At 44.1% G+C, this 13,725-nt stretch overlaps 1 protein-coding gene across 7 annotated transcripts in view; it reads left to right on the top strand.

Annotated features, from left to right (window-relative positions):
- MEGF11 (multiple EGF like domains 11) overlaps window positions 1-13,725 on the top strand; it is a 343,630-nt gene that overhangs the window by 167,885 nt on the left and 162,020 nt on the right. For 6 of the 7 annotated variants that reach the window (XM_081171061.1, XM_081171057.1, XM_081171059.1 and 3 more), the window contains exon 7: window positions 8,982-9,056. The exons of the other annotated variant lie outside the window; for it this stretch is intronic. In XM_081171061.1, coding sequence (XP_081027187.1) covers window positions 8,982-9,056 — 75 coding nt within the window. The remainder of the gene's footprint in view (window positions 1-8,981; window positions 9,057-13,725) is intronic. 7 annotated transcript variants of the gene reach the window in all.

Raw genomic sequence — 13,725 nt, 5'->3', positions numbered from 1 at the left:
AGGTCCTTCTTTAAATTTGGATGCTATGGATGTATGATGGCATTTCCCCCCCATTCTGCCCTGTTTGCATCAAATGCAGCATTGTTTCTGTTCCACTACAGTTCATCATCTGCCAAAAACAGCATTATTCATCTTGCTGTCTGCTGTGGCAAAAATTACATAATGTATGTAATTTAAAGAATTAGTTACGTAAATTAATGTGCCATAGCATTATTCCACCCCATTCATTTCAGTGCAAAGAAAACAGTATGCAAATAGGGGTGGGACATAATCAGTCACACATCGTTTGCGGACTGAAAGCAGCGACAACCATGAATACCGATAGCTTTCACTAAATTGATTTCCATTCTGGATATAGGATGAGTAAGCAAACACAACCAGTTACTGGTCTTGTTTCTCTTTCCTTTGGAATCCTCTGACTTCTCTAGCGGAAGCAGGCCAGGTAACTGCTTAATCCCAGCTGTTGTTAGAATGACTTTTAAAGGGGCAGCACCTTGTTTCCTTCTTCAGGTGTGTCTGTCTCAGGTTGAGGTTTAAAGAACTAGCATCGAAGATAAAAGTAGAAAAGCAATTCATTAGCTTAATAACAATAGTTCTGAAATCCAGTTACCTTTGCTGCAAGTGAAGTCCTGCTAAAAATCACAAATGGAATTAGATTCCACCACCTTCCTTCTTCTGTCCTGGCAGTCTGTCCAGACTGAGCAGGTGAATATTTTGTCTTCTGGAGGTTGTTGAACTATGCTGACTGAGGCTAATGAGGGTTGCATTGGCTACTCCTGACCAAGAGTAAAATCACAAGTGGAATTGTAACCAATACAGATTAGACTCCCCCTCCTACTACACCTATCTTGGATATCTGTCCAGACTTGGGTAGCCAATGATGGGCCCTTTGGATGTTGTTGGAACTTCAGCTCCCGGCATCAGCTCCTGAACATTGGCTTTTGCAAGTTGTATTCCAACATCAACTGGAAGGCATTACATTGACTACCCCAGCCTAGATTTGGTATTTCAAAGGTGGAGAAGCAGAATCTGAACCAGCAGTTGAATGCTCTTACTCTGCAGCTGCTCAACGGGCTTTTTTTGATCCTGAGGACAGTCTCTCTTTACCACTGGAATTTCATTTGTCTTTATTAGACAGTGATCGGAGCCCTCTGAACAGTGGGCTATGATTTTGCCTCATGTATCACATTTGCCACTTGCAGGTGCCCTCCCACCGTTTTACATCTAAACTGTCATCAAAGTGGGTGTCTTATCACTTTGCTTCCATTCAAGGCAAGAGTGATGAAATGGAACATGCTATCCTATAGACCAGAGGTGCAAAGAGGTGATGTCATCCCCCTCCTTTAGGAGCATAAAAAGATGCTTATCGTTGCTGCTAAAAAGAGATCTATGAGGAATAATTGCAAATGTGCCATGAGAAATTGGCTCAACGACAAGACAATTTCAGAGAAACAGCAGGTAGCTTTTAAAAAGCTATATCATGTAATAAACATCTTGCTGTGTTATTAGGTTTTTGTTTTAAGTTTTTTATAAAGGATATCTATATCTATCATCTAGCTATCATCTACCTACCACAGTGTACAGAAGCTGCTGTTTTGAAAAAGTGCCTTGTTTGGTCCATTGGGTTACGGCTGGAATTCCACCCAAGGTCTTCCTGGCTTGAGGCCATTTGGCTGCTGAGATGTTGCAAGGAATGAGAAGCTTTGGGGCTAAAGGAGCTTCCTGATCTTTACATGCAGTTCTGTGCCAAATAATGTGAGGGATCTGGCACTGTACTTAAATTCCTGAGAATCACTGTCTCCTCCACTTGCTTTATGGATGTGGAGGTCAAGTCTTTGTAAGAAGAATCCTTCAAGATTTGGTCAAAGGTCCATCTGATGCACTTGTGCTCCCAAACATCTGAAGGACACAGAGTTTGGAAAGGTTGTCCATGGCTTTTATATTCCAGACGTGGAAGAAGAATCTGACTTGGCAATTGTATTTGTTTAAAGCTGTGCTTTTTATTTCAGTTATTTGTTTAGGTGTTTTAAAATGTATTTTTATTTCTTATGTTTTCTGCTGTCTTTTAATCTCACAACAGCTCTGTGAGGTAGATGAAGCTGAGAGATAATGGCTGACCCAATGAGCATTGTGGCTCAGTGGGATTTTGAACACAAGTCCTAGTGCAACATCCTGACCACATTTGCTTTACCCTCCATTTCACCTCAGTGGCCAGCTAGGTGCTTCTGGGACACTCACAAGCATAGTATGAAAGTTATGGCTTCCCCCATTGCTTGCTCTTATCAGATATACTACCAATGGACATGGGTGTTCCATTGTACTGTAGATGTACAGGGATACATCTTTCAAAAGTATCCTGAAGGGTGAGGAGCTTCTGTGACCTGCTTGTATGGCTACATGATTCCTCAACCTGCCTCTACCTTCCTCAGTACCTTTCCCAGCCTTGCTTCTTGTGTTAAAAGGTATAATAATCTCCACATAGGTTAGAGACACATTGGATGATTCATGAGGCTGGGCCCAATGTCAAATAACTCACGATGATCTTCCTCTTCTATGCAGCTCCTTTGTTAAAACGGGAAGGTGAATTAACCCTGACACCGGGGACAGCCGGCATGGTCAACCAGCAGCTTTTTGAAGGCACAACTCCCATCAGCTTTGACTGTTGGCCTTTCTGGCTGGAATTGTTGGGAGTTGGAAGTCCAGCCACATTTGGCTGCCTTGCTGTACACTCATGCAACAAAAGCTCCATTAAGGAAATGATGCAAACTTGCTTCATTTGCCTACAGAATTTGGAGTGGCTGGATGCAGAGGATGATGAAAAGGAAGAATATTGTATAGCATAAACATAGCCTGGACCATCTTCTTCAAAGGATGACATGTGATGCAGCCTGGCTGTTCAGGCATTTAATAAATATTATTATTTTGCTGTCTCCAGCTTTTTATTGCCAACCTCTGTCATTTCCCCCCCAGAATAAAGACTTATGAGATACTTCTAGTTTTGAATACAAATAGGGTAGGGAAATACTGTGGTGAAACCTAGGAAGTTAACCATTGTGAATTAACCCAAACTGTTCATTTTAGTAAAGGTGCTTTGAAGCATCTCAATACGTTCTGCAGCATAAGCTCCCTGGCAGATATTCTTGCACTCAGCTTGCTATTAATTTGTATTTCAACAGGGCCTGTGTATGCACACAGCTGAAGGCACCATAGATGCAGCTGGTCTTCTGTGAATGAGGATCCTTCTATATACTGCTGGCTGGCCTGAAATTATTCCCTTTGAGGTGGCTTTGTCACACTGGCACCTCTATTGTCCGTTTCTGGGCATTAGATCTTGGAAAAGATTGCAGGCAGTTTGTCATTTCCCTCTCTCCATAGATTGAATGAAAAACCAGACACAATGATCTCTCGTGGGGGATTTTAGCCACACACAGAAGCCTTTCCAGTGCCTTGCCTTGCCGTGTGTGTGTGTGTGTGTGTGTGTGTGTGTGTGTGTGTGTTTATACCACCTTCATCTGAAGATTTCATGGCAGTTCACTGCATATATATATCTTCTATGAAAACCTTACCCAAACCTGATACTCTCCAAATGTTTTGTTGTTCCATTCCTATCAGTCTCAGAAAGGGATGGGGAATATATTTAATATCGTTTCTGATTAAAGGCAAATCTACCTAATTCACACTTTCCAAAACAGTACATGAATCACAACACAGCAATCCTTCAAAATGTGCATTTCTCCGAAATTTGCAATGCCATTTCCCAGCCAAGTAACAGGTACTAAAATGCACATACTAAGGTAAAATGTGCATATAATGGTGCGTATTGGTGGGGGATGACATGAAAATGTGTTATACTATGGAGAATATAAAAATTAGAGAATAAACGCTTTGCAAAAATTCATGGATTGGGTAGAATAGCAAAGAAAAATGTGTGCAGTAAGAGAAATTTCCACTAAAATGCTGATTAATTTTCATGAGGTTTTTTTTTTTAAATGAACTGATATGGAAATGTGGAAAACTGAATTTAAGACTGGAAAAATGAGGAAACTGGCTGACTAGAGCTGATGGAATTAGGGAAATCCAAAATTCCCAGAGGGCACCAGGTTGGGGAAGACTTTTTTATGAAACGGGGTTGGGGGTTGGGGGGGTGCAAGAATTTTGGCTTAGGTGTCTCATTTTGCCTCAGTCTTCACCTCCCTGTGTGGTTCTTATATTGCAAAACAAAACCATGAAACTGGCATTTATCCACAGCCCATTTTTGTTGTGTTGGTGCTCATTGTCCATATCATCAGCAAACCTACAGCTGATGGGGAAGTTGGACTAGGTTCCATTCATTCATTCCAAAACGTTTTAGCTTGCTTTTCTCAGAAGAAGAAAAAAAAACCATCCACCACCCCACGCAAAATGTGATTATAAACTACATTCAGAAGATTTGTGTTGAAAAAGCAGTATAGATATTTATTAGATTAATTTGATTCAGTGAATAACCCATTAGCAGCCTATTTTCTGCATCATGCTTAATAAGGATTGCTTTGGCTTAGTATTTGGGGTTTCTGTTTAACATTGTTGTTTTTCTTCTTAAATCTTTCTGTAAGGTTCCTCCCCGCCCCCCTTAGGGCTGTATCCAACATTATCTGTCCTCTAGTGTGAGAGCAGAGCAGATAAGGTAAAGGTAAAGGGACCCCTGACCATTAGGTCCAGTCGTGGCCGACTCTGGGGTTGCAGTGCTCATCTCGCTTTATTGGCCGAGGGAGCCAAGGTACAGCTTCCGGGTCATGTGGCCAGCATGACTAAGCCGCTTCTGGCAAACCAGAGCAGCGCACGGAAACGCCATTTACCTTCCCACCAGAGTGGTACCTATTTATCTACTTGCACTTTGATGCGCTTTCGAACTGCTAGGTTGGCAGGAGCAGGGACCGAGCAACGGTAGCTCACCCCGTTGCGGGGATTCGAACCGCCAACCTTCTGATCGGCAAGTCCTAGGCTCTGTGGTTTAACCCACAGCGCCACCCGCATCCCTTGTGAGAGCAGATAGGTGAGCTTTAATATGACACAACAGAGGCCACAACACCAGCTGCACAACACAATAGTTCTGCTAGTAGAAACCCATTGTGCAACATATGGTTGCACAATAGACTGCAAAGTTACCAGCTACTTGCTTTTATACATTCTCTTGTGTGACAACGTTCCATCGGTGCAAAAACTAGTGGGACAAATATAAAACTAAGTGACTTTAACTTAATGCCCTGTTGGATAAAAAAACAACAACAATGAAGGTTTGTAAGTATCTGTTTAAATAAATAAATAAAAAAGGTTACCCATTGTGGGCCTTCAGGGGAGGGCAAGCTGAGATTGAAACAATCAGAATAATGAAATAGAAGCAACTGATTGTATGAACATCCAACAGATGCCAAAAAGAAATCCATCCAGACAGTACATTGCAAAATATAAACCATTGGACATTTGTGCTCTAAGTCATTGCAGGGGCTTTTTTTTTTTTTTTAGATTTGTCTTAATGCATGAAATATAAATCAGTAGGATGGCTGTCTCTTTCTGACACCTGACCTGTGCCATGGGGTCACTGGAGTCTTTCTCTGAAAGCCCTGCTGCCTATGTTTTTGCCTGCGGCAGGAGGAGAGACCTCCAGTAATGAGAGAGGGTTCCAAGGCAGATTGGTGCCTAACAATAGAACCAACTGCTATCTCATTTTGCCCCAAGTTCAGTATTTATTGTGGTTTTGGTTGCATCATTTTCTCTTCACTGCCCTTCTTAACTTTGGAAGAATAAGACGGGTTTTTTAAAAAATAAAATAAAGAAGAAGAAGAAGAATGATGGGCACCCGTCAAGTGACTGTCTATGTTCCTGTCAGCAATATTTCCCCCATCTTGTCTTTTCCTGCCCAAGGAAGCTTTTAAGTTCTAAAAATGTTCTGGCCTTAATTTGTCTAGAGGTTGACTGAAGTGATGTGCATCTGTCTGTCTCTCTCCCCTCTCTCCCTGCTAAACGTGTCCCTCCACCATCAGCAGCCTGCAGTAGTTCTGGCGTTACAAGCTACCTTTTCTGAGTACAACCTAATCCGACTTGGTTAGTTCAAGATTGTTAAGGCAGAACATCCCCCTCCCTGGCTGCAGTCCTAGGTCACATCTGCACCAAACCATACACCCTTATACTATGTGAACAGCCATGGCTTACCCCATGGGTAGGCAAACTAAGGCCCGGGGGCCAGATCTGGCCCAATCGCCTTCTCAATCTGGCCCGCAGACGGTCCGGGAATCAGCGTGTTTTTACATAAGTAGAATGTGTGTTTTTATTTAAAATGCATTTCTGGGTTATTTGTGGGGCCTGCCTGGTGTTTTCACATGAGTAGAATGTGTGCTTTTATTTAAAATGCATCTCTGGGTTATTTGTGGGGCACAGGAATTCGTTCATTCGCCGCCCCCCCCAAAAAAATATAGCCCAGCCCTCCACCAGCTCTGAGGGACAGTGGACCAGCCCTCTGCTGAAAAAGTTTGCTGACCCCTGGCTTACCCAAAGAATCCTGGGAACTTGTTAAATGTGCAAAGATCTACAGATCTGAGGAGGAGTCCCGAGACAAACAAAAATGCAGGGAGCCAGCTTACTGAGTTTCCCAGAATGGTTCTTCAGGTTCCTTTGTTAAGCAAAACAGGGAATGGGACGGAGAAAATACCCAAGGCATTGGTCTTTTTTCTAAATGGGCAGGGTGAGTGTGTGTGTAACTCTTTCTTTTGCCCTAACAGCCTCTGCATCCCGAAATCATTTTGCACCTAGGACAGACTAAAAATGCATTAGGTTTGCCTAACATCACCTGCATCCCATCTCAAGACTTTACAGTCTCCAGACTTTGCAGCGACTCCATCGTGCCTTGTTCTCTCTCCACATCCATCCTTCTGACTGGAACCATAGCTCACTATTCTGCAGTATTGCAGGTGTCCTAAAGGAATTAGAATTACCTAACTGTGTCGTTTGTTCTCCCCACAAATGGATCAAGTGCTACATCTTTCGAGTGCTACCATTGTTGCTATGGAAATTGCATCGCTTGATCTTAGGTATAGGAGGCCAAGCAGCTTAACTGGCTATGCGAATGTGGAAGATGATTAAGATATATATTTAAATAAATAACTGGGGCTCTCAAATTCATGTGCATTAAAAAAAAAAAAAGGCACAAAGCCCCCCACAATTCCAAACGTGTGGAAAGATGTTAATTGAGGCTTCTTTGGTCTTTGTGTTTTTAAATGGCCTGTCTTGGTATAACTATTTATGAACTGAATTGCAAGGCAGGAATTGGAAATCCAAAGGGCATAACAAATAATGCATTGGCCCCAAAGTTTAATCACTGCTAGTCAAGGAAGACGGAAAAGCCAGCTTTGCTTGGCCCGCAGACACGGCTTGTAATATAGGGCATTGGAATGTCACTGTTCCCTGTGAGTCGAAGGGTGCCCTTGCATTTTAAAAAGGCCGCTTTGAAAGCACCGAGGAGGACTTGAAAGAGCATCTGCCCTCGGCAGTCTGTGCAGGTTGTGTGTAAATGGGGCTCTGCGGTGTTAACGGAGCTAAGCCTGGATTACTGCCTCCATATCGAGATCAAGGCAGCACTGTATGGAGATATTTACAATAAAATATGGATTTATATAGTGCCTGTCTGAAGCGGCACTGCAGCCCGTTGCTCAGGTGACAGAAAGATGTTCCAACTGCTGGTGTTATATGGTGCCAAAATGATGAGGTCTATGGCAAGAGCAGGGTCCTCTGCAAAGAGAGATGTGGCTCTGGTGGCATACAGAACAGTGCCCCCAAAGCAGGGCATAGTTCCCCAACCCAGGTTTAATGATTCATAACAATCAATGTAAAAGTCTGTAGGGCTGCCGGTTGGCAGCCCTGCAACAGTCACCTTAGCTCATTAGAGAATGCTTGTTGCTGAGGTTGTTGCATGTTCTGCCCTTCCAGAGCCACATCACAGAAGCATATGTGCAAATTACCCACTTTACAGGTAGACTTAGTGACTTCTTCACCAACATGCTTACATTTAGGGAAACTTTCCTGTCTGAAGTGTTGAAGCTCTGTTGTCTGTCAGCTACACTTAAGCCTCCCTCCCCCGGGGAGTTATGATACTTATGGACATTCTGTGACATCACAGAAGCTCATTCAGTGGCCAGATTGTGTTTCCGTGCAAGCAGGAGCAAAAGCAATAGGCTTACTGCTTCCCCCAAACATGCCAAGAATTAGCTGTGTGGAGCTGAAATAAATTGAAAAATGCATGTTTCAAGATGTTGCCTTTCCTCTGATACTCCCAGCTCACTTTGTGGCTTGCTAAATTTCTGTGCCGTTACCTCAGCACTGTGGGAACCTGTGTTGATTAGGCCCAACCAAGCCTCTGGATTTGGCCTGCCATGTTGAACCATGTCCAGCATGTAATGTCAGGGGTGGGGAAATTCAAGCCTTCAATGCCAAGGAAGAATTGGGGCATCTGCAATCATAGCTTCAATTCAGTGCTTTTTTTGAACTTGGTGCCTTTGTCTGTCACCCTGCATTGCAGAGGATTGAACTAGATGAACCTTGGGGTCGTTTCCAACTCTGCAATTTGATGATTCTTGAATTCAAGCCGCAGCTGCAAAGGAAGATGGCAATTTGTTTATTTTTTTAAAGAAAAATACTGGATTATGTGAAACCTTTCACTGGACTAGCATAAGACTGATTTCCAGAAATATTCTGTGTCTTGTTCCAATGATGGGGAAAAGGGGAGGTTATTTCTTAACAATCAAATGTAGTTTAGTTTCCGTTTGTTCTGTTTGGGGATCTCAGGCCCTTCTGTATTCTTAACTGTGTGTTCTTGTTATGCTGTTAGTGTTCAGTTAAAGATGCTCCCTTTCCTTTCTCTTGCCATCTTTTGCTCTCGCCCTCCCCTCCACCTCGCCTCCCCCCCTTCTTTTCTCTGCATCCTTCCTTTTCGTTTTCCCATTCAATGTCAGGAAGGGCCACCTCTGAAGGGGCACCCGAGCACACGGCAGCACCAGCGGGGAGTAGCAGGAACCACACCGCCAACAGTGAGTGGGTCCAAAACGCAATCTCTAGTGGTGGTGATGGTCTGTCTTTTCTTGTTCTTTGCAAGAGTGTGTTGGCTGGGCTGGGGTGGTGGTGGTGGTGGTGGAAGTGGTTCTGTCCATTCTGTTCACTGTGCATGATTTTCCTTTCCTTTCTCAGCTCTTTTGTGCCATGCATGTCACACGGCACTGCATTCTGTGTGTTTATGTCAGGCTGTGTGTGTGTGTGTGTGTGTGTGTGTGTGTGTGTGTTTCTCTTTATTTATTCAGTCATTTGTAAACTGCACTTTTGGTATGCAACAATAAAACAAAAACACAATACCACAGTGACAGCAGGAAAGACCTCGATAACATAGCAGTAAAAACAGGTTGATTTTTTTTAAATAATAAAAAAGTGCCAAAGGCCTCTCTGAACAATGCAGCTTGAAAGAAAGTAGGCATTGCTCTTGCTGAAATTGTATTGGCATGGAGTTCCATAGGGCAGGGCCTGCCACAGTCTCAGTTTGGGGCCAACTGAACTGCAAGGGAATAGGGGACCACCAAAAGTGCCCCATCAGAAAGTCTCTTTGATTGAGATGGGCTTAAGGAATGAAGCAGTCCTCAAGGCCTTACTTTGGGCCCAAGTTGTCTAGGGCGTTGTGAATTAACAAAATAAACTTGATTCTGACCTGGTAGCAAATTGGCAACCAATGCAGCTCTCTTGGTAAAGAAGTAACTTGCTGCCGCTAATCTGCTCCTGTGAGGAATCTGGCTGCTATGTTCTGCAGGAGTTGCAGCTTTTGGACTGGATGCAAGGACAGCCCCACATAAGGCATGTGTCAGTAATCAAGTCTTCAGGTTACCCAAGCATGGTAGACTAGACTGGTCTAGGTATGTTTGCAGCTGGTGTGTACCAGTTGAAGCTGGTGGAAAGTATATGTCATTCATATATACGATCTGAAATGTGATCCATAACTCTCTGTGTATAAATAATGGAACTTTACTCACGTGGGGAAGTTGTCACAGTGTTCATTTGGCTTAGACTGGTGAATAGGGTGATATTCTTCCAGTGGCTTTCCTTGTTTCTTGTTTTGCCTGGAAAACTCTAGGAAGCAATTCAGAAATGGAATCAAATGGATAAATAGATGGGGAGCCTGCTCAATATGTTTTGCTAGCTGAAGATGCAGAGCATCCTCCCCCACCCCTCCTGTGGTAGCAGGATAGTTGAGGGGCCCAATTGAGCACACACAATCCTATCATTTAATATAGGGAAATGACTCAGGAGAAGCAGCTGAGGGGGATTGCCACCAAGACCTCCCTGCTGACATTTCCTGTTTCAGCTTGCTTAATGGTAGGGTTGGCCTTGAGTCCAGTTACAAAGACTGTGCTAGTCTGCCAGAAATCCCTTGAGATGTCAGATTACATGCTGTCTCATGCTTCTTCACAGCTGTAGAGTAATGCTTGGGGATCGATCAAGCCCTCTGTCCTTAAGGGTTCCTGGGGTGGGTGGATCTTCTCCTCCCTGTTACTCAGAACTTCCCTACCACTCTCTCTCTCCTGGCTCTCGTCTTCCTTCCTTCCTTTCCTTTAATATTGGGATGGGGAACCTCTGGCCCCTGAGCCAAATCTGGCCCACCAGGGCACTGTCCCATAAACCACACCCACCTGCTCCACACCTGATATAATTTTTAACATCTGGTGTGAGGTAGGTATTGATGTGGCTACAAAGGTACACTCGGGGCCTTAAAGAGAGCTCCCCATTGTTCCTTCGCTAGCTCAAGGCACCCTCCCAATCAGCTGAGGGGCAGGGGGAGTGTGCCTTGCTCCCAATAGCACCAAGCAGTTTACACTGAACCAGAGAAAGCTCCATTTTAGCAGTGGTTTCAGTTCACGCTGCTCGGTGACACTGGAGCAGCAAAGTTCTTGTGGTTCCCAAACACTTGCTGGCTGCCACAGTGGCGTAGCGTGGGGGGTGCAGGGGGGGCCGGCCGCACCGGGCGCAACATCTGGGGGTTAGGGGGTGCAAATCCACGGGTTAGGGGGCGCAAATTACTTGCCTTGCCCCGGGTGCTGACAACCCATGCTACGCCACTGGGCTGCCAGGTTTTTGGGAAGCTCTGCCCAATAGAGTTTGACAGGTGAGCGGAACAGCCCTCCTGTCAGTCATCTGATGTCCTAATGATGCTGGGTGTTTGAGAGGTGGAATGTCCCACCTACCTGTCAAAGTTGACCCACGGATGTAGGGCATTATAAGGAACTGAACCACTGAGTCAGAATCAACCCCCCCCCCAGCTTGGCTTTAATGCTGCTGTCCATCAAATTAGTCTAGTCTATGTATATAAAACTAAAAAAAAAAAAATGCCAGTAAGCCATAGGATAAATTTTATTAATTTATCCTATTCAAAATGTTTGAAATTTATTTCTGTTGGTGTAACCTGCGATTGCCTTGGCAGGGTCTCGGCTGGCTAAACTGCTCAGGCAGAGTCAAGCAACAGTTCCCTCCATTTACAGTCTCTGTGGGTTTGAATTTGCAGGGAACTGTTTGTTAAAAATCCTCATTAGAAGAAAATGCGGAAGCTTTTTTTTTATAAAGAAAAATAGAATGTGCATTTGGCATTTTATCGCTTGTTGCCCCCAAATAATTTCCTCGTTAGGCAAAAGCGGGTGACATCACACTTGCTAACTACTAGTGAGAACTTCCCAAATCTTTATTATTGTTGGGACAAATCCATTTATGCATAAAAGCTTCTGGGCATTGCCAAAATAACATGATCTGATTGGAATCAGGCACGCGTTCTGCACTGCAGTCTTGGGCTGGTGCCAACAGCTATACAAAGTGAGAAGGAGAATAAGCTGGAGAGCCAGTAATTCTTTCTCTCCTGGTCTTGCACACGCACAAGATGACACCCTATTTCTCTCTCTCTCTCTCTCTCTCTCTCTCTCTCTCTCTCTCTCTCTGCTCTGGATTAATTAATCTCTTCTCAAATAGTCAGAAACTCAGTTTAGAGTTCATGCACACCTTATTTTTGAAACCTGGATGCAAGAAAAACGGTTTTGGGTTTAAATTATAAAGTACATGCATCATCCTGAGAGCTGCATGTGCATTTAAATGTCTGGGCTACTCTGCAGTAAACACTGAAGCCAGTTCCTTTCCCAGCCACAAGTTTGATGCTTAATGGAGGGAAACCCAGTCACTTAAATACTGGCATGCTATGCACCATTGGCAATACTGCTTGCTTGTTTTGCTACTTAAACACCGGTATATTGTATATGTAGATATAAAACATAATGTAGGAATTGCATCCTTCACTCTACACTGAGAGCCAGTGTGGTGTAGTGGTTAAGAGCAGTAGTCTTGTAATCTGGGCAACCGGGTTCGTGTCTCCGCTCCTCCACATGCAGCTGCTGGGTGACCTTGGGCTAGTCACACTTCTCTGAAGTCTCTCAGCCCCACTCACCTCACAGAGTGTTTGTTGTGGGGGAGGAAGGGAAATGAGAATGTTAGCTGCTTTGAAACTCCTTAGGGTAGTGATAAAGCGGGATATCAAATCCAAATCCAAACTGTGCTCATAAGTGGAGGAGGACTGTAGCTCCATGGTAGAGCACCTCTTTGGCATATAGAAGGTTCCATGTTCAATCCCCATTGGACTCCAACTCCCATCACCTCTGACCTTTCCCTGGTGTGGGTGGGAAGCTGCCAGTGGATGGCTATAAAAGAAGAGTGGACCAATTTATGGAGAAGGCTTCAATGTCTACTAACTTCAATGGCTATGGTCTGCCTCCACAGTCAGAGGCATTAATGCTTCTGAGTACCAGATGTTGGAAATCACAAGTGGGGAGAGTGGTCTTGTGCTCAGGTCCTGCTTGCATGCTTCCCACAGGGTTCTGGTTGACCAGTGTAAGAACAGAATGCTGGACTAAATAGACCATTGGCCTGATCCAGCAGGCTCTTCTTATCTTCTTATGAGTTGTTCTTATGGGAGTCCAGCAACAGCTGGAGAGTGGTTAGCCCATGCCTTGGGCAATAGACACTACTAGATAATACTGATTTAGGAGGACTAGTGTTCCAATGCCTTTTAATAAGACAGATTCTTATGTGTGCTTTGAAAGAAACGCTCTTTAACCATCCTGGATGTGCAGAAAATCTGTGGACAAAGTAGGAAGGAACAGATAGGTGTAGAGAGGGGGAAAGCAGTGCAGATTTTTGGCAAAAGATTTTGTTTTGTGTTCCATTGCTAAGTTCTAGGTAGCATGAGACTTGAGTCAAAATATTGGTTCATCTAGTTCAGTGTTTTGATTGGGTGAGGCTGTGCAAGGTCTGAGGCTGAAGCCTTAGCCTTGATCAAGACCCAAAATGAATCAGAGATGCTGGGGATTGAACATTCACTGCCACACACCCTCCTGAACAAAACTGTCAAGTCCTGTGAGGGATATCTCCATTGTCAGGACTTCTGTACGTCTGCAGTCACAGCAGACGAGCAAAGAATCAAGTACAGCCTAGAACAGCTGGAATATCTTTTGCTCCTGAGAAGGATCTTGGGATTCTATGGGCAACAGAATTTAAAAAGTGGGTACCGCAAAAAAAAAAAAATAAACAACCCTGCAAATTCAATTTGTGGGGTGTTCTCGTGTTCCTGTTGATGCCATTTTGGATGCAAGTGTGTGAGAGGCTAGACTCCTGGGTGCTTTAATT

The sequence above is a fragment of the Podarcis bocagei genome, assembly GCF_964188305.1.
Source record: "Podarcis bocagei genome assembly, chromosome: 14".
In the NCBI taxonomy this organism is placed as follows: Eukaryota; Metazoa; Chordata; class Lepidosauria; order Squamata; family Lacertidae; genus Podarcis; species Podarcis bocagei.
This window is presented reverse-complemented; position numbering and strand designations above follow the sequence as displayed.